General features: G+C 35.5%; 1 protein-coding gene across 7 annotated transcripts; it reads left to right on the top strand.

Moving 5' to 3' along the window:
- The first annotated feature begins 2,568 nt into the window (after positions 1-2,568).
- On the top strand, positions 2,569-20,970 carry LOC131037500 (uncharacterized). 7 transcript variants are annotated; one of them, XM_057969654.2, is made up of 5 exons: positions 2,570-2,774; positions 4,184-4,307; positions 17,236-17,727; positions 18,311-18,594; positions 20,200-20,970. In XM_057969654.2, exons 3-5 carry the CDS (start codon positions 17,487-17,489, stop codon positions 20,578-20,580), a joined length of 906 nt encoding a protein of 301 aa, XP_057825637.1. In that variant the 5' UTR covers positions 2,570-2,774; positions 4,184-4,307; positions 17,236-17,486; the 3' UTR covers positions 20,581-20,970. The 7 variants fall into 7 exon arrangements, with proteins under 7 accessions (XP_057825639.1, XP_057825637.1, XP_057825641.1 ...); XM_057969658.2 differs by having other exon boundaries at positions 17,211-17,727; XM_057969659.2 differs by having other exon boundaries at positions 4,184-4,326.
- Positions 20,971-21,913: the final 943 nt, after the last annotated feature.

Here is a 21,913-nt window from a genome sequence, read left to right as displayed (position 1 = left end):
ATACCGCCAAAACAAGCTCCCAAAATTCGGGGAGAAAAAGTCGGGACCAAGAGGCTGCCTCTTGGTCTGACCAACTTTTTGCCAAAGTTTTGGGGAAGCAAGATATGTGATTCTAAAGCAACTTCCAGAAGGATGTGGAAATCCAAGATGTCTAGATGTGCAGAATCAGGCCTTGAAGTTCAAAATAAGACATAATTAGGGTATTTAATGAAATGAATAATTGAAAGAATAAAATAAAAAAGGGGCACATTTAGGGTTAAGGGCCCACTTTTATGATGTGGATGGGGGATAAAAGAAGACTTCAGATTTGATTAAACTAATTAAATGCTTAAAGGGAAATTGACAAATTGGAAAATGCACAAGATTAACTTAAATCTAAAAATTAGTGTTTGTTGCATTGACCACTTAATTTTAAAATTGAAATTTGTTCCAAGATTGTAATTTTGAATTTGTATTGAAATTAACAACCAAATGTGAAGAGGGAAATTCAAAATTTAAACAACCCACAAGCTCAAATTTTAAATTAAAAATTAGGATTTTTGAAATCAACCGCTTTATTTAAAATTTTGATTGAAATTTTAACCTGTAAATGAAAATTTGAATTGTAAAATTGAAGAGCATTCAGATCTAAAACAATTAACCCAAATTATGCAATTCACAAGCTCAATTTTGAAAATAAAATTTAGGGTTTTTAGTGAAACTAACCTCAAAATTTTTAAAATTTGCATGGAAATCAAACATGTAAATGAAAATTTGAATTTTAAATTGCATACACACTCAGATCTAAAAATAAAAATCATAATTAAAGGTGTAAGGAGTCGGGTTCACCAAAATGTAAAGGTGAAAATTTTGATTTGGCAATTTGCAATATAGAAGGAGAAATTACCAAATCAATTTTCGCTTCTATGGATTTCCTTTACATTCAAAAGAGGGGAATAATCCACTAGATTTAATCACAAATCATATAAGGACTGAATACTAAGTGGATTGATAAATTATGATGTGTTTTTCTCTCTTTTGTAAGTTGAAATGTTGATTTAAGGCAAAGTGTTGAAATTGAAGACAACACTGAGAAAATAGTGAGCTACAGATTTGGGATTTAGTTGTGCACTTAGATCCGAATGCACATAGAAAGAAAAAGAGAAATGGGTTGGGAATAGGGGCTTGCCTTTGGTTAAACCCAGATTTTGGAATTAACCATGAAATTGAGATAAATGTAAACAAAATGTTCTCCTTTTGAGGGAGATGCTAAATTATGACTGAAATTGAAATGATTATACCTTGTGAAGTTTTGCTTGCTTCCTCATGGAATTAGGGTTTCATGAAATGGGATGTAGATCTCCACTTCAATGCTTGATCCTTGACTTTATTGTTGTTCTGAGGCTTGAAGGAAGACAAAAAATGCTCAATTGCTCTTGAATGCTTGATCTCTTGTGATTGTCGGATGCTTGATAGATATGTGTGTCTCTCCAAATGAGAGGGGAAATCCACTTTATATACCTTCATGTCAGATTAATTGGCCAATTTTCCAACATAGATTGACACAGAGAGGAGAATCCCGCCCAAACTTGAATTGGGAAAAGGGGTTAAAGAGGGCCCAAAATGAGGGGGATTAAGTCGTGTCGCCCTGGTCCCAGTGAGGATCAACCCTGCCCTATTTTGGGGCTAGGATCAAGTGCAAAATAAGTGCAAGTTTGGAAATTTTGGCATTTGTGATGTGTATGAGCATAAACAGGTCTTCAATCAGGCCAAGGGGCACAAACACTAAGGTGAAGGCCCAATTGTGGTTGAAAATTGCAAGGGGTGCAATTTTAGGACACTACAAATTCAAAAAAGAAACCATTGAGAAACCCCTCCAATCGTTCTTACTGCAAACAACTTTAGACTCCCCTAGATTGATATCCTAATTGAATGAGAAGGGATTGTGAGTCAGTAGCAACCCCCCATCAAAATGCACATTTCCAGTATCATTTAATACGTTGCTAGGGCACATTATAAAGAAGAGATGTTGGTGGATCCCTTAAAAGTGGTGATAATACTAAACTAATCAATACCAAAGTTAGCTTTGAAAGTGAAAATATTCTTAGAGTACACAAGGTGCCATCACAAGTCTATTAGAAACTATGTTGTAATATCTAGGCCAATAGATAAAGTACTTAAAAAGAAAAATAATATAAACATTTAAGTAAACATAATGGTGTCTAAAGACTAAAATTACTAGATTCCAATTCGAATATTCTCTAAATAGATAAACTTGATGATTATTCAACATAAAAGAAATACAAAGATACGAATTTATGTTGACTTCCTTAATATAATTTAATATTATGTGAACTAACTTTATAAACAACATTTTGAAGATATGTATGAATTAAATATCTATAGACACTATCATAGTTCTATAAGGTGGGGCCATATTAAACCCCACTACTATATCTAAAAAAAAATATTGAGTTTTAAAAAATCAATATCTTTATAATCTAATAATTTTTATTATTATTTCCTAAAATATAAAGATATTTATTTTCCCCCTAAATTCATCCAAAAGAGATGTTAGCGTTGTATTGTCATCTCAACTCAAAATCCCCCTCTTGAATGGTCGGATCTAAAATCATCTGTAAACTATAATTTATATAATGATTCATCATAAAGCTTAATATCCTACGTTACCCTTTCGATTCTGTATAGCCATATATATGCGATTTATCGAAGACGGGAATTTCACTACAAACCTAGGCATCTGTAATATCTCCGAATCCTGCAATTTTAAACGGGTACTACTTGACACAGTTATTTTCCGCTTTCCATTTTTGTCATTGTTCAATTCTGTAAGCAAAATTTTTATCATTATCAGCCTTTGGGTACAGCGGGTGTAAAGTTTTAAAACCCTAATGCTGAAATTATTTCCGAAACACTTCATTTTCAAAACCTCAACTCCTAGAACAAAAGCCCTAGTTTTGCTTCGCCTTCTTGATGTGTGGTTTTATATACATTGTGTATACACTTTAGTAATTCAGAGACCATTTTTTGGAGTAGTATTGCTATCTCGTTTGCTGGATACGTTGAAAATTAGTTCTCTTTACAGTGTTTATTTGGTTATTTCTGAAGGTAACGAAGGTTCGTAAGGTTTTTTTTTTTTTTTTTAATATTCTTTTCCTTCTTTTATGGACCGGTTGAGGTCTTTGGCACGTTCACTTTGTTTCTCTATAAGTAGATTTTAGCTCTCAGCGCTCAACCCTAGTGTATAAATGTAAGAAGTGCATCGTCAAGCTTAGAGCACCTTTGGTCTTAGTTTTAAGGAGTTCATAATTTCTTAGGACTTGCACCCAGCTGCACCTCCGGAGAACTTGCCTAGGAGGCTTAAACCCGGGTCTAATTATCATTGTGGTAATATCTCTTTCATACAACTAGAATGGGGCTGTTGGACGGCACAATCTTTTAAGCTGGTGAAAACTCAATATGTAACTGTTTTCAATAGGCCCAATTCACTTCTAGAGAAACCAATAATATTTAAATTTATCAAAATTGCCAGTAATAGGATGTAATGGTAGTGTTTATTTTCTTTCTTTTCACTTGTTTATTAATTGGGGTTCGCTCTTTGTCACTTTGGATAAATATCGGCAGGGAAGTTTTCTCTGAGGTATATCTTTTTGTGCTAGGACTTCCATCCAGCCTCATCAGTTTTCTGGCACACATTGTCATTCTTTGTTTTCAACACATGAAACATGCTTTAATGAAAAGGCCTTTTTGTTCAATGTGATATACTTTTAGATGATTTTCTATTATTTGGATTTATTATGTTTAGGAAGTTGTAGTTTTCTCTATGTTTTTTCTTGTTTTGTTTTTACTGTTACTGTGCTCTAGCTGTGGATAAATTACAGTCGAATATTGATGTTTCTTCATACAAGCAGATTTATTCTGATGTTCTCTATTTGACTATTTGTATTTCTTTGCAACAAAGCGGCAAGTATAAATATGAACCTTGGTTTTTAAGTAGATTTTACAGTTATTATTATCTAAAGTCTAAGATATCTGTGTTATTTTTAGCTTGTTAAGCTAGTAAAATTCACACTGGCTCTCTTTTTTCTTTTTCTTTGGATAGAAAATGCACTATCAATCTAAAAATAATAATTAGCTTAGAGACCATGTCTTATGAGTTCTCCTTCTGTTAAATTTCACTCAGGACTTGCACTTGGTCTTGTATGGCGAGATTGCATTTTTGCACTGGCAACATGCCTAATGATGCTTGAACCTGGTCCATCATCATGGAAGTTTTTCCGCATTACAAGTGCACCACGAGACACTGAGTTATGATCTCTATATTTGGTGTTATGTTACTTCTATCTCTTTCTTTTTAATGCAGTACATCGTTAAAATCATGCATACAGATTCTTTATAAAGCATCATAGAAAGCAATTGACTAATTTAGCCAAGAATAGAACTACATGTCAAATGACAAAACAAGAGTTTAAGATTTTTTTTTCAAAAAATTGTATTATCAAAAAGCTAAAAAAATGTAAAAAGAGTAGAGAAAAACCTACTTTTTAAAATTTCATGGCATTTTAATAGCATACATATATAGAGAGAAAGTAAAAACGGGTGTAGGGATCTAGGGTGGCAATCCCTAGCATGGCTGAGGGGCAGTGCCTCTTGAGGGGTCTAAGCATAGTGCCTTGAGGGGTAGTGCTCCTCATGGGGGTCTTGGGGTAGTGTCTTGAGAGGGGTTGAGGGGCAGCACCCCTAGCATGCTCCTTATTGTGATACAGGGTGGGGTCGAGAGGTGGATCCTCGCCACCAAGTACAACACAAACGTTGATGGGGTATTCTATTTTTCATTATTTAATTACTGTCAACCAAACTTGAAGACCACCATTCAGAAAACACTTAACGTTCACACTTTTAAATTTGAATGTTGTCAAATTTTTAATTTTTAATTCATTTTTTAATTTATAATTATATAATATTAATACAATAAAATCATTATGGCTTTCATTTGTAATTTTAGAAACAAATAAGATCTTAACACCCTAACACTTAACCTACAAACAAAACATTTGGAGTTGATGAAACCCTTAACAAATGTAAATTTCATGATTATGCTTTACAAGAATTTTATTTAATGGCAGAGAGACCAAAATCCATGTAGCTGACAACTAATCTAAAAAATGAGTTTGATGAATGCCACTGGAGGTTTCCAAACAAGGTAAAATGACTCAAAACAAACAACAAAAAATGAAGTTGCCGGTTCTCATATGAGACAAGTATGGATTTGGGGCCTTAGATATGAAGGCGGATTTGTATATATATTTATTAGTAATATATTTTTTTTTGGTTGGTAATGGGCGGAATCCTAATCGCTTTTGACTGGAGCTATGAACCAGTGAGACCACATTTTTGAGGGGCCTCATCCTCATATTTGGTCGGCATTAACACCCTTATATCTGCTTGTGCTATTGTGTCTTCCACACTCAAGCATCACCTTATCTCCATTGCCTATGTGTGGACCACATGGGGCTCGAGCAGACTCGAACCCAAGACCTCCCATGTAGGAGGCTCGCAGCTAACTGCTGCGTTGTGGGGTCATCCCCACTATTTATTAATAATATTATTAAAGTTACGTCATTGTATTAATTATATAAAATTTAAATAATTAGAAAATATTTAAATTTATAATTATTTGTCAGTTTTTTTAAATATTAAAAAATTATAACTAATTATTTATCACAAATTAAATAATTTTTATTTTGATCAACTTAAAAAATTCCTTTACATTATAAAGAAAAAACAATAATATTTTATAAAAATCAAAATGTTGCCATGCTGATAATTCGATCATAGCTTTATTATATACACATTTATCATCACATGTATGCCTCGAATCTGTTGTTTCACCACCTAATTGAAAATAGCACCTGTACCACACTAGGAAGCCGGAGGAGGGAAAAAAGTTGCACCAAATGCCGAGAAACAATCATGAAAATAAAAAATGGTGTTTTGTTTGTTTTTAAATGTTAAAATGACATCCTCCAGTCACATTTTTGGTAATAGCCCTGTAAACCCTATCAGATATGTCCTGCACAAAAATAATATGTTAAATTCTGTTAAAAAAACACTGAAATTGTGCATAAACTTTATTACGCAGTTAAAAAGAAGGAAGAAAACTGAAAACCATTGTGAAATGCATGGGTATAAACCCTACCAGCGGCAAAACTTGTCAAACCCATGTATATTTCTATGATTTAATCACGAGTAAACTCAAAAAAATAGGCAAAAAGTTGGAAAAAATGGTCAAAATCATTGGTCAACAATTTAGTACAAAATTTTGTGTTTTTTGGGGAAAAATTTGGCATTTTAAAAGTTTCATGATTAGTTGCAATTTTTTCCTGAAAATTGCTTCAATGAGGGGCATTAAGATCCCTAGCATTCCATGATTTAATGATCATGGTGAATTGGATGGGAGTTCAACCCCCTCAGATGTAGAAACATAAAAACCTTTCGAATTCTTTTGATTGCTAACCAAAGCCTGATCCTTTGCTTTATCTAAACTTTATTTTCTTCCTCTCCTAATCCTAGATCACTAATTTGGCTTTGATTTCAAGCATTTTGATTAGAAAGTGGTTAAAATTGCTGATGGATCAACATTTACTTCTCCTCCAATCTCTTATTATCCTCCTTCCAAAGCCTGACCAGGTATCACTATCTCTTTGTTAATGCACTGTGAATTTTGAATAACTGAATCCAATTCTTTGGATTAATATTGTCAAACTTCTTTGATCGGCTAGATTGAGGGGGCCTCTATTCCAAAGATACTGTCTTATTTGGGCAGTTAATTGGTGAAGGGGGATTTGGTAGGATTAGGAGATATGGATTATTTTTCTTCATTCTCCATAGGTTGATCTTGTTTCTGTGCGAGCGTAGAAATATTCTTTTTATTCTCTGATCCTGAGTTGTCTTTTTTGCTTTTCTACATGATCTTTGGGTGTTACCCAATTTCTAACAAAAGCTGCATTTCTGAACCTTACTCGTGTTGAGATGAACCCTTGCTGGTTCAATTCTTCAACCTGCTGTAATTTGTAATTCTTTTTGTATGTTTTTTATTATTAAAGATGGTCTTTCAGAAATAGATAGAAATTGCAGAATGGCTTTCTTGAATCTTCAAAACATATTGAAATAATACATGAAATAATCAGCTGAAACAATAAATTGGAGATTTTAGAAGCATACCCGTAGGTCCTTAGCCAATTTATTGAAATGAAAAAGGTTAAATCAGCAACTTACAAAGTTCTGATTTTTATTTTGGAAACAATCCAGATCTGCTCTTATTTAATAATAAGACGCCCAAACATTAAGAAGATGGCGCCAATTAATGAGAAAGCTGTGTGTTTGGGAAAAGAGACTTCCAAACCACAGAAAATTAACAGCAATAGCAGCAAATAAGAAAACCTACAACAAATCTGCCCTGTAAGAACCCAAATCTGCTTGCAATCATCACCAATTTGATTTCTGAATGAAGCCAACCACAGCTGCAACAATTCAACTGCTCTTTCACAGTCTCACCATTACCATGCACTGAAGAATAGACGTTCTCCAATGAAGAATCTAGTCTGAAACCCTCAAGCTCCAAAACCCAAAGAGGAATGAGATATCAAATAATCAACAAATTAATTAGTTTGATTTCTCAAGGGGGCGACTTTATGCAAAAACCCACGATTTTTATTTAGGGTAGCTTTTAGGGTTAAAGAAAATATCACAAGTGTTAAAACACTTTTAATATGGGCGTCCAACTATAGAGAAAAATAATAAGCCACTTAAATAAATTAAAATGAAATATTTTATTAAAAAGTCAATGTGACTTTATAATAACGTCATTAATTAAATATAGCTTGTAATTCACTGAAAAATTAATCTCTCTCTCAATATGACTCCAAAAGATGAACCGTCAGAAGTCGGAGATAAAGCTCCCAAAACCCATGTGACCAGGGGCCTGTCTAAAAATAGCCAACTTCCCATCTATAAATAGCCAAAATGCTATAAATAGCAAATCCCTCGAATGGAGTCAGAAATTGCTCAAACAAAGCCTAAATTGAACCCGACACTGAACTGAAGAACATCATCCTCCATCCACTGTCTCCATGACCCTCTGTCCATACCCTGTTAGCCTACGAGGGTTCAGAAAAAAAGCTAACTCATCAACTCTAAAGCCCTGACTAGGATGGGGACATCACACGTGTATACATCAATTCTTCCAATTTTTACATTTTTGTCATAATCTACAAAGTGCCCTAGACAATTGCCGGTCTTTGAGAATGCTGGAATAGACCAGTATTCCAAGGGCAAATTAAACGAATGAATAACACTGGAGCAATGCTAGTTAGGCATTTTATTAATTGAAGTTTGGTAGCTAATCTTGAAGAAAAAGCCCAGCTCCATCCCAAAACCAAGGGCTACTGTTCAAAATCTGTTTTTCCTCCTTGTTTAAACAAATCACCAGAAATAAATCTTTTGGAATAGCCCTAATTTTAAAAGGCTCCCTCGAATGCCCTTTATCTGTTTTTCCATGGTGGAAATTGCCGGTCATTTTTCCACAAATACAAAATATACTTTATAAAATACTAAACACAACTGATAATTTTATTTCAAATGGTAAAATTAAATTAAAACTGTTTATATTAGTGCACCTGAACATGGAAAATTGATTCTAATCATCATATTGCTTTTAATTGAGATCACTGAACCATAATTAGTGTTTGTGCCACATCTATTAGCTGCACAATGCAAGCTCTTTGTAGTATCTTTGTGCCCCTCATCCTCAATCAAGACCAAGAAAAGCTATGCAACAAAAGCATCCAAGTTGGGATGTTCTGGCACTACAGCCCAATGCTTCCTCATCCCTACTTGTACTCAACTTTCATGAAAGGAGGCTTAGGTTGGAATGCACATAAACCAACTCCTTTCTCTTTTTGACTGCCTACCAGTTGCTTAATTGAGTAGATAAAGGAGAACATACTTCGGTTCTGCTCAACTGAAGAGGAACTGGCAAGCAATAAGATATCTAAATTTATAGTTGCTAAAGAAAAGTAATAGAATTGAAAAATAATCAATACATACATGTGATGGCAGGTAAATAGATCCTTGTCCCTAGAGGTATGACCACACATGAATAGGGAAGAGTTTAGTGAATACTGCATTGTACTTAACATGCTAACTTCATTGTCTTTTTTTGGTGGCATCTTTTTGGCAAAGAAATCATCTTTGTGCTATAATACTTGTGGTTCAAAGCAAATGCTAGGAGATGCTATAGGCTGGTCATATTGTTTCATTGTTTAATTATAATTTTTGCACATTATCAAAATATGTTTAGAGGGAATGTTCCTCCTTAGTATTGTAGTGATTTATCATTGCATGTTTTTAGCAATTTTCCTTAACCTTATGGAACTTATCTTGTTCTTCATATGCTTTCAACTAAGCAGTACCAAGAGGGTTCTTTTCTCTAATTGTTGTCGTTTGTGCCCTGTTAATCTCATTAACCCAATGACTTGTGGAAAGTTTGGTTCACTTGGTGCTTTTAGTGGCAAGAACTTTCGTCAGTTGTTCATCTCAACGGTTTGATGTTTGGTGGGGAGATTTAATGAAAGGTGTTGATGTGTTTTTTACGCACATGCGAACACATAATAAAATACCCAAAAGTATCTTATCCTTTCTTGAACAAAACTTCCCAAATGCTGAAGATTGGCTTAAGGATCACTTGAGACAACTCCAAGGTTCTGGTATGTCGGGTCACAACGTGTGGATAAGTGCAGTTGGTTGATGTGAGTGCTGGTATCACGAGGGGACTTACGCTGAATTGTCGAATGCTTGAATCGCTGGAACTTGATCATCTGATATTTCAATCTGGTGATGCTTTTTGTCCTAGACAAGCTTGAATTGGAAAAAAGGGCAAAAGATGAAGGGTTGAAAAATTCTATTCTAAGGCCTAGAATGTGAGAAGATGGATGAATGATTAGACGGAATCCTACTGGGCAAGGTCTCACCATCAACTTGAATAATTTGACACAAGCTCAGTGCAATCTTCTAAGGACATTTCAAAGATATTCGAATCAATACCATCAAACTTTGATCACCATTCAAGTTAATGCATAAGCAATGGATGTATAACGATTCAAAGTTAAGTTCATATCATTCCAGTTGACCACACAAGGCACACTTACAATCAACAAACAAATTCTTCCATTTAATCTAATCAACATGAATACAAATAAGAAGTAGAAACCATGTGACTTGTTGAAATAACACATCTCACCATAACTTCAATGAAAAGAGTATCTCATTTACAAGTCTTGACAACAATTCCTCCTATTCTAATCTAACTTCTAACTTCTAATCTATCTATTCTTCTATTAACTTCCTATTGTCTATCCTCTTCCATTAACCTTTACAAATGAAGATTATGAGCTTTATATAGAGAGCTCACTTACAATGAACAGCTAGGATTGAATTTCCATCAACGGCCAAGATAATACAATGAAACCCTAATTAGGGTTTGTTACAACAAACTCTCCTTAGCCAATGAGAAAATTACTTTCAGTGAATGTGGACCAATAGATATCAAGGGTAGGTACATCGGAGTTTGTGCATCCATGGGTGAGCTTGGTTCATTGAATCAAGACGCACTGATGTGGACCTCTCTTGATACTCAACATTATCCAATTTGCTCAATGTAATGATGATGAGAAGCGGACTTGATTAACTCTTTTGAAACTATCTACTTGTTTGATTATGTATATTGTGTGATTACCTTGATAGTTCCTCCCTTGTTCTTGATACATTTGATGAAGGGTGCACCTGGTTGAATGTAGCTCTTCAATATTCTAACTTTGATTCTTGGATCCCCGAAGGGAATTCAAGATTGTCAAACATTCTTCCATCATGTGGGTTATCTTTCTTTATGTACCACGGCCTTGAGGTAGTTGAATGATCTTTCTTTACAGTCAGTGATATCCTCATGCTACCATGATGTGGTGAGAGCCTTCGAACACCTTGAGATCTTTTCTTCTTTGATGTCTGTTGATGAAGTTCTTTGAAGGCATTTTTCTTGTATCTTGACCTTGATGTTGAAATTTTATCCTTGAGATACTTGCTCCGATCCTCCTCCAACCTGGTCTCTCTGATTTCTTTCCTTTCCTGCTGCAAAACAAACAAATGAGCATCAAACACATATGATATACAGCTTATACAATCTCTTAATTTTACCTAATCTCTGATTTTATGTGATTTGCAGATCTGATAGGTGCAGGTTTATGGGAGGTCGATCCTTTGCTTGAGCAAATTTGTTGTCCTTTTGATGAATTCACTCCTTCCTTTGTGAATTTGCTGTTCGCCCTTCTTGATTACTGGATCTGATTCTTTAGTGGCTGAACTCACTCTTGTACTGATTGAATCACTTTTGGAGAAGAAAATGTTTTGAAGTGATGTCCAAATGATTGATTTGATGTCTAAGCTGTCCTTAATAGTGGAATTCGCTCCAAATGGAGGGTAAAGGACATACCTTAGGTGAAATTCGCTCTGATTTAGGTGCAAGGTACAATCATGAGCAATATTCGGGGTCTCACGTCCTTAGCAAGGTACAGGGTCTCATAGCAAATTCGCTCCAATTAAGAAGTAAGGTACACGATTTCCCCAATTTCACTCTTGACCTTGGACAAGGAACATGACTTTGACAAACTTCACTCCAAATATGAGGCAAGGTACATGTCCTTAGCAAGGTATGAGGGTTCATGTCCCTAGCAATGTACGGGGTTTCATGTCCTTAGCAAGGGACGAGGTACATGTCCTTAGCAAGGTACAGGGTTTCATGTCCTTAGAAAGGTACGGGGTTTCATGTCCTTAGCAAGGTATGGGGTACATGTCCTTAGCAAGGTACGGGGTTTCATGTCCTTAACAAGGTACGAGGTTTCATGTCCTTAGCAAGGTACGGGGTTTCATGGCAAATTCGCTCAATTTGGGGGGCAAGTGACATGATCTTGAACAAATTTTTTAACTTAATTCCCCAACTTTCTTTCACTTTGCCCAAGTCTTTAAATCACCCCAACATGAAACATCTCAGATTTTGACCTTTAGGAAGGCTCAAGGAAGAAATTCGCTCTAAATGGGAGGCAAAGGACAGGGTCCTAGGAGAAGTTCGCTCCAATTTGGGAGCAAGGTACATGTCCTTGTTAAAAAATTTGCTCTAATTTGTGAGCAAGGTACATGACCTAAGTGAGGACTCTCCATTCAATCCTTTCACTTGACTTTGCTTTATTTGTTCAATCCTCAAGTCCTTCAACCACTCCAATGTGAAACATGTCAAATTAACCTTTAAAGGAGGCCTTAAGAGGAATTTCGCCCCAAATTAGGAGCACAGGACAGGCCTTAAATGACATTAAAGGAGGACATTGCTCAACCAAGGCTTGTTCTTGCAACTAGAAATATGATCAGATAACACAAGAAACCTAGGCATGATACAAAGGAGTCGTTCTATCTAACTTTCACGCTCAACTCACTTGACTTTCTTAGTCCCTCATTTCAATCATAACCTTGCAAACAAGAGACAAGTCATTCATTCCAAAAGCCTCGACAACAGATTGGCTTCACTCCAACCTTAGGAGACCAACCTGACTTGTTGAACCCTTTGGCTACTTAAGAAACTCTATTCCTTCAATGCAAAGATTAATAGCAAAGACCTTAACACAACCTAGGACTAAGCTAAAAGGACTAATCCTAGAAAGCGAAAAGTGGGTGTCCCCATTTGCAATGGGGTGATGTGTGAAAACGTCACAACAAAAGGCAAGCTCTTTGGTGTTGGTATTTGCCATTGGATCATTTGGTAGTGGGACCCTTTGTGGTAAAATATTTGATTTGTTGCTAAGTGACAAGTCTCTAATGACAACGGGGCATTTTGATTGGTTTGTGCTTTATTGACTATTAGATCTTTTAATGATTAACTTGCGAGAGCTGAGGGAGATATAAAGTAAAAAGATATGAAAACGTTTGCTAGCCATTTGATTAATCCCAATTTGTGACTTACATGATCGTTGGAGGTCAAAGCTAGTTTCAAAGAAACAAAGTGAGTAACACAGTGAAAACATTTACTTAGCTCAAACACCCACATTTGCCTTGGTGTGCATGCTATAAGGAATATTGAATATGGATTTTGAGGCTTCATCGAGTTTGAGAGATCAAATCTCCACTAGTGCATTCAAAGCTCATCCACTCTAACGAATGAGGACACGTAAGATCTATAAATTCAGACATGTGGCAATTCCTTTGGCAAGTTAAGTTAGTTGTGTGCACCCCATTAGAAAATTTTCAAGGCCAAATCTTTAATCTCCCAGAATTTGTAGAGAAGAAATCTAATGCAGCTAATAATAGAGTTTGGAATTTTGTTATTCTTTTGGCCCTCTTGCTTTCTTTGTATAAATGAGCTTCTTGCTCATTGTTTGGATGGAATTTTTCATGCTCGGGCTAAGCATCGAGCCTCATTCGTAAACTTGTTTCACTTTCTTTGCTATTTGTTAAGTTTGGGATCCAAAACTTGCCTAATGTGTCTATGCCTTGAACCCCTTTTTGAGATTTCATTAGAAATTTTAGTATAAGTTTTAACCATTTCATTTTGGTTCTACTCGTGTCGAAATGAATGAATGCTTTTTGTATTACTTGTAATGTTCTTATTCTGGTTGTCTATGACCATTGATTCATGTGTCTTCTTATCTTCCAACGATAAGTAAAACATCTTAATCTTGGTGCATCATCTTTCTTAAATTAGGATTTTATTTCCATGCATCCATCCTTTTTCCTTTTTCCTTTGCAATAGATTAGTGAGAACCTCATCAAAAATCATACAAGGAACCAACCATTCAATCCTGGAGGTGGTTCAGTGTTTCAAGTCTGACATTCATAGGCTTCCCTTTGTCACACTCTACATGGTATTGGTATGGGCACACGTGGTTTGTGCATAAGGTGGCTGCAATATTTGAGTGCCAATAGTTTTTTGGCATGCACAATGGTACCATGTCCCATGTTGATTAGGACTTTGGTGAAAATCCTGATCTCTTGCCTTTTGAACTAAGTTACTGGTTCGGGTTTGTCCGTTAATATATATATTGATTAGGACTTTGGTTATAACTCGATCTCTTGCCTTTTGAACTAAGTTACCGGTTTGGGTTTGGGCATCGAACCCGGTTTGTGGGCCGGGTTTGTCGTGTATATATAATATATATACAAAAATTTAAAGAAATATACAAAATTATAAAAACTAAATACATTTGATAGTATAATACTTCATTATTGATCAATGCCAAATGTCAATTGATAGTTCAGAAACAAATTGGAAGATGGAACAATGCAAAATGGCAGAAGAAAAACATTTAATAGTATGCTACTTCATCATTGATCAATGCATGAGGAAAACCCAACGATAGAAGGGGTGCTTTTAGGGACATTTTAGAGTTTTTGGATGCAAAAAAAGGTCAAAATTGTCTGTTTTTGTTATGTTTTGGTGCTTAGAGCCTTTGGATACGCCTGGGTTCATACCTGGCAAACCCAAACCCATGGGTATGTACCCAGACGAACCCACAGGCGAACCCAAACCCAAGCGAACCTGGTAACTGTACTTTTGAAGCATTAACCCCTTTTCATTGAGCGGCTTTCCTCAAATAAGAGAAGTTAGAAGCTTATGAACACAGCCTTTTGCTAGTTCTATTTCAAAAACGTCTCATCTTGATCAAGATTTTGGCGAATTCTCATCTCTTCTTGCGAGTTTATATGAAACATGGCAGTGAGTTTTCTGGCGAGTTACTCGCTGCCAGGTTTGGTTCACAAGTTCTGCAAGTACTTGCAGAGTTTTGCATCACTGGCCTGTAACCTCAAAGCAGAAAAAAATTATATGCATGTTATTAAAACCAGATACCACATACATTTATATGGTAAAGTATACATTTTAAAGGTTAAATATGTGCTAATTTAAAAAATGATGATAAATGTAAATTAACACTGAAATGGCACATAAACAATTAAATTTAAACTTTAAAGTATTGTAAATAATTAGCATTAGGACCTTTAAATAAATGTAACACATGATATGAATGCCAGTGGACATTTAAAGGTGCTAAAAAGTAAAGCATGTGTTGTTTTCACTAGTGCAAAGTCAGTAAAATTTTGCCTCTTACTGAGAAATGTAGCTGGTAATACTTCAAGACTTAACTTAAAAAGACATGTCAGAAAGGTGTAAAACCCTCAAAAGCTGAACAAATCCCCAAAACATACAAAAAAAGTTTAAGTGAAAGAAAAGCACAGAAGTCAAAACAGCAGCGTACCAACAATAATAACAACAGCACTAAAACACTATTGTTTTTACCGACACACTCATTGGCCATCATTGGATGGAGAAGTGAGCAGGAGAAGCAAGGGAATGATGGCCTTCCTACCACATTCTTCTGAGCTTCTTAACTGTTATGGTGAGATAGTTTCAAAAAAAAAATGAAAATTAAGTTTTAAAAAGGTGGCAATCAGTTTGTCTTGGGCATGACAGAACCCACCTGGGTTTGCCTGGGGACCCTGCAGAGCTCCTGATGAACCTGGTTGGGCTCTTCGGGGCCTGTTCATATCCACAGTGGACCAAGTATGAATTGGACATGAATCTGCGGGCTAATAGTAATGAGTCAGTAACTTTGATAATTTATGACCATACATACGTGACTCTTGATCATACTTGTTGATTGAGGGTTCCATGAAACTGCAGAAACAATGAAAAATGCAGCACATTAGCTCTACACAGTGCTCAGCAAGTAAACTATAGGTTAAATTTTGTGATGAATAACTAATAAGTTATTTGCAGGGGTTTTAATACTGTAATTTTTGACAATGTCCTTACATGTCTGGGAAATTGTATAGATGACCAACACACAGCTATGACCAGCCAACTTCATAATGACCAGACTATTCTTTGATGGTTTTTAAATTTTTTGGAGTAGAACTATATGTTGTAGATTTTGATTCTACAAAGATACACAGAGTGCATTTTCAAATGACCTGGCAAACCATCTTTTCATCTTGCATAAGATATTTTAGCATATACAATTGAGACCCTATATTTTTTGGGTTTATGTGTGCTCTACTAGGCAAATATTTTGAGCTTATAGATAAGTTTAACTTCAAAGATTTTTATTGTAAACAATGTACATTGGAAGCATTGGAGAATAGTCTATTCACCCTTTCTAAAGTTGTAGTTTTGTTCAATGTTCATATGTATTTTTATTTTGCTTCTGAGGCAGCCTGATGGTGAAGGCATGGTACTCCATAACGGAGGTCATGTGTAAATTTGGAGTGGCGTTAAGGTCATACCTATCAAAACAGTTTGAGGCAAATGGAAAAACAATCCCTTTTTTGTTTGGCTGTGGCCTTTAAAAGTGAAATAAACCTATGCCTCTACCTTTTACCTTCAGTAATTAAAAAAATTCTGGTCCAAGTCTATTAACAAATGTCTTACATGATTCTTGGGTCAATAAGGATTGCTGCTCTCTGAAATACTTATTGTTGATATTCATGTAAACTTGCAGTCCCACTATATTTCTCCAGCTGGTTAAAATCTTGAGCATCTGATTATGATACTAATTGCAGTGGGTTTAAAGGTTCCATCACTTAGAGCAGCAGAAAACTATCATAACTCCCAAATGGCTATTGCAAATATGCACATACTTAAAGAATGATCCACTTTTGAATGCCTTATTTGGTTAGACTTGGATGAGTTACATTTATGATAATTATCTATGTAAAAGATAGGTTTATTTTTGTTCTTTTTATAAATGTTATTTTTCTTGAGCGCTCTAGTTTAGGGTCTTTTTCTCCTGCACAATTATGACAGGATTGGAATACATCTAAATATCATGTGAATTTAAGTGTTTTGTGTATAGAGTTGGTAACTCACTTTTTTTAAAACTTTTTCTTGAATGTACCTTCTATTTTATTGTAGCTAGGTTGTGTTTACTGTTCCTGTAATTGGGATATCCTTTTGTTTATCTTGAATAAAATTCTAATGTATTTTTGGTTCAGTAGTCTAAGCAGCCACTTGTCTTATAGAGATTGTTTAATTTTTTAATTATTTGATGAATAGTTCAGATAATATTAATGGCTTTTTATCTTTTCTTATTTTATAATATTAATGGCTTATGTATTAGGTCTAATACACATGCATGTGTTCAGAGACCCTAAGCTTCATTGAGAGAAAATAGGAGATCCTATATTTGCTGGCAAAAATATTTGTTAAGTGGTTGCTGAAAAGAATGTTGGAAGCAGTTGGATGTTTTGTTCTTTGTGCCTAATTTCCATTAGATGCTGAATATTGGCGAGGTCCCAGTTCATTTCACCTGCAAATAATTTGAAGGTCAGGGTGTTGAATTCAAAGGCATTGTTGAGAAACTTATTGTCTAGGTCAAAGTTGAGTAGAAGAAAACATGAGGCGACAAGGTGGATATGGTGGTTCCAATGTAAATCCTCTGGTTGCTGCTCAGATGCAGCATATTGCTGCTCAGAGAATGCAACATAATCCTGGTTTGAACCCTTACCCAGCAAGGCCAGATGTCCCACCCTCGGAGGAAGAGCAGCGCTATATGTCTGCGAAGGCAGAAGGTCACTGGCAGTGGGAGGGTGGTGATACAAAGGGGCCAAATATGCCACCTCATATTTATAAAGAAGGTAATGTGACGAGTTTCCACTTAGATTTTCAGCAATCTTCTTTGATGCAACTCTTAAATTTATTTATTTCCCTTTTCATTTAACATCTAACAAAATACTGCTCTGATGACTACCGTCAATTGTTGATTTAGGCTTGAGATTTAAGGATCTGAATTTTGGGCCTTGAGGAAGTGGTCATTTCCATTGTCACTTTTTTGTAATTTCTATTGGCTGTGCAAAATTGTTTCCTTTTCAATTCATGCAACACTAGATATTTATTAGCAAATGGTCCTGGAGTATATTGTGTGTTCTATTGCACAACACAGGAGCAAAATCATTAACCTTATTGATGACAAACATTTTATAGGTCAGGAAAATATTGCAATTTTGAATTCATCTGCAGTGGTAAAAATTACATCTGGTTTCACTTTCATTCAGACTCTACTTTGGGAAACAGGATTATAATGACTAAAAATGCATTTCGATATTATATTATTTTTGCAGCATGGGCAGTATTGGTAATTATTTTTTAAGAGTTTAGATTGTAATCTGATAAATTGAATTAGGCATGTAGTTTGACATCTTTCAAGTGCATATATTGTAGGTCCAGGTCCTCCAGATCCAGGCAGTGCGAACATGCTTCCCACAGGCCCTGACACGGGTAGCCCCTTTTATCCAGGTCAAATGCCAGATTCTAAAGGACAACCGGAAAAAGCAAATGTCAAAGATGTCAAAGGATCTGAGCATGAGCAGCAAATGGATGCTGGCTATCAAGAATCTTTACCTCAGACACTAGAGTTACTTGAGCAGAAATTTTTGGATGAGATTATGAAGCTGTCAAAGGAGCAAAATGATGCAGAGGATGAAGAAAACATCAGGCACCAAGAGGTTTGTAATTCTTTTTTCTTTATCCCTTATAAATTCATCTTGCATTACCCCATTTGAAGAGTCAAACATCAATATCAGTTTATTTGTCAAGTTTGTTTTAAGTTTTGATCTGTAGTGAAATTTAGTTCAGGGATGCATACTTTGCAGAAATATGATTTTGAATACACAAGTCCTTGTTACGATAAACATTTTCCTTACGAGGTTGTTTGGTGAACTCAATGTGATGATATCTTATTCTTACTACATGGTAAGACCATCAGTGAACTGTCTGAATCCTATTCATAATGACTTGCATGTCTGTATTCTTCAATAGAGGTTTGTGCTATAAAATCATATACATCCATCTCCGATCCCTATAGCTGAGGCTGAGGGTATCAGGTCAAATTATGAAACAAATCTGGGAAAGGCTTGCACAGTTCCATTCTATTTGTTGATGATGTTCCTACTATCAATATGTGTAGTCTTTTAAATTTTAAAACAAAAACAGATTTCAAAAGAAAATAATTAATGGATTTTAAACTCTATGGATCAGGAGACAATGTGAGGGTATGCATTCTTGTTTTGTATTATCTGATTGCAGAATTTCCCTCGTTTATTTTTATTTGAGAGTTAGTGTTTTTCTAGTTGTGTGGATGTGTTAGACTTAGAATACAATCATTTATTCATTTATTGTATTATTCTAGGAATTTGTGTTGGTAGAGGTTAAAATGGAGTTCTGCTGATGGTGCTCTTAGCCTGGTGTTTAGGATGTTTTAACGGTCATGTTGGGTTTCAATCAGTTTTTCTGGGAGACGCGTCTCTTGTTCTTTTGGCATCCCCGGAGTCTTCATTTCAGCCTGGAGACCACCTGCCTGCATCTCCCGCCATCTCCCAGTCTCCCACTCGGAAATTTAGTGTCTCCTGTGCGTCTCCGCCAGAAAAATGCAAGGTATTAGGTAAAAAACAAAACACAAAAACATTGTTTTGCATTTTCATCCACCACTAGAAGCATTTTTCAGCCCTAGAATAGTGAAACGCACCCAGACGATTGCAACCAGGTTTGGAAATCATGTTTTTTTTTATTTACATTTGTTTTTTATTCATTTTAAGTTTTAAACCCTATAATCATAGCATTTGATGAGACCATGTTTTGCATACGGTTCACATGCCGTGTGAATGCTCACAGCTTTTTGCATATAGTTTTTTTTTCATGCACCTGGTTTATTTATTTAAACTCAGAACTGTAAGTGTGGAGTTTTCACATGCCATGTGAATTCTTCCACATTTGGCATACATGTCTACCAGAGCAGCTGCTTTTTTCTAGAAAATATTAAATTATATTAAAAATAATTGCCGTCTCCTATTTTTTAAAATTTGCTGTACTGGTACCAGTCCCAGTCTTCGAAGTCTCCTTGGTTTCAATTTAAGATAGCATGGTTCAGTAACATAGAATCAAATGCATGTATAAACCTGAAACACTAGTGATGAATATGTTAGAATTTTAGCATGTCTCTGTTGCAAAGTTGAGTAGTAATCTCAAATTGCAGATGTGGGGAAAGACCTGTTGTCCACTGATTGTTTACAATTGGAAAGCTCTTGATTTCTATTTTCCCTTTTTAATTGCAGCGTACTAGAGAGATAAATTATCAATATCAAGAGAAGTTAAGAGCAATGCGAGCTCAACAGGCTAAATATCGTGAAGAATTTTTACGCCGAGAAGCACAAATGAGACAACAGCAATATCAACAGGCAACCTTAAGTCAGCTACAGCATAATCCTGGTGGTCCAATGGGTGCATACAATGAGAATATGCATGATCATCATGGTCATGGTGCAGGGCTTGGGGAGGGTCACCCAGGCTACCCTGGAGCTTATGACTCTTATAATAGGGACAGGGCAGCATTCTATGGTAGTGGTGGACATCCATTCAACAGAAATCAAGGATACGATGCAAGGGGACCTTACCCTGGGGGCCGAGTGTATGACTCAGCTCCACGCTATTACTGAAATCTTCATACATTAGTGTTGAATTGAGACTTTTAAAGTCAGGTGCATTCTTTTCATCAATTCTGGAGTTCATGTCAAACTTCTAGTTGTGAGTTGATGCGAAAAAGATTTTACTGCATCTTTTCTTCCATTTCCTTAGTATAGTTTTTATATCCTAATATAATCTGTTGATCTCCGGCCACATATATTCTCAGTACATTTATATTTCAAGTACAACCCATCTTATCTTGTGGTTCAAGATTTCACAAGTTGGGGACAAAGAGTTGACTATAGTTGATGATAATTGATTTCGTCCAGCATAGTCTATCTTTAGTGGTAGAGATTTTGTAATTGAATTTCTCAATTTAATTGTTGGTAGCATTTGAGCCTGCCAACCTGTTTGAGGACGAAGTTCTTTTGCCTGTTGATCATTCAAAGATGGTGACATTTTTTTACAGAGTTTATTTGTGGCCTGAGTGTTACCTAAATATGACTTTGCTCTGTCTTTAGTGATAGCTACTTATGCTCTTTTATACACAACCCGGCTTATGGTATATGACCTAGTGAAAGGAGTTTCAGCACTAATTGCTTTTGTCCTGCTTTCATCCTGATATATGCTACGCATTTTCTTTTTGGTCATGGATTCTATGTGTGGTCTAGGCTTTGCTTGTTTTTCCTGTCAACTTTCTTCAAGTAAAGTGAAACATGCTAACTTGGCTTTCTTTGTAATATCTTCTTTATTAAATCTGTGTAGAGGTTTCCCTTTATTCCTTATGTCTTATATCCAGATTAGATAGTCACTGTTGTGAGTTATTATCTAAGTATCTTTTTGACCTATTTCCATATTAAATTTAATATAGATCCAATTAATGGTTATTGTTTAGAGTCTCAATTGCCATGTATTATGGTGATTCAATCTAGGCTTGACGCATAGAAATCTTGTGTAGTGTAGGGGCTAGAGAATCATTCATAGGGTTGAGGAAGAGTCCATGTTTTGAGTGTTATTAGATGTGTGCCTACATAGGCTTTTTGTTTCATTGAGCTGGTTTATTATTCAAGCTCATATCACAACGCTTCTTATATATTGTAAAACTTATTTATGCTGTTGGGTCATATCCACCTTGATACTTGGGATATGTTCATCTTAATGCGAGTACTCTGGTTATATATGCAAGCAACTACTCTTAATTGTAATGATCCATTTTTCTGTCATTGAATATGCATTTTAATTCTCATTGGGAGGAGAATCTCTTTCACTTTAAGGCTTCTCTTCCCTTATCAAACTAAGGTTTCTTTGGCAGTAAGCCTAATCTACCATTCTATACAGTTTAGGGTTATCATTGAGGAGAATCAT

The sequence above is a fragment of the Cryptomeria japonica genome, chromosome 6 (assembly GCF_030272615.1).
Source record: "Cryptomeria japonica chromosome 6, Sugi_1.0, whole genome shotgun sequence".
Lineage (NCBI taxonomy): Eukaryota > Viridiplantae > Streptophyta > Pinopsida > Cupressales > Cupressaceae > Cryptomeria > Cryptomeria japonica.
This window is presented reverse-complemented; position numbering and strand designations above follow the sequence as displayed.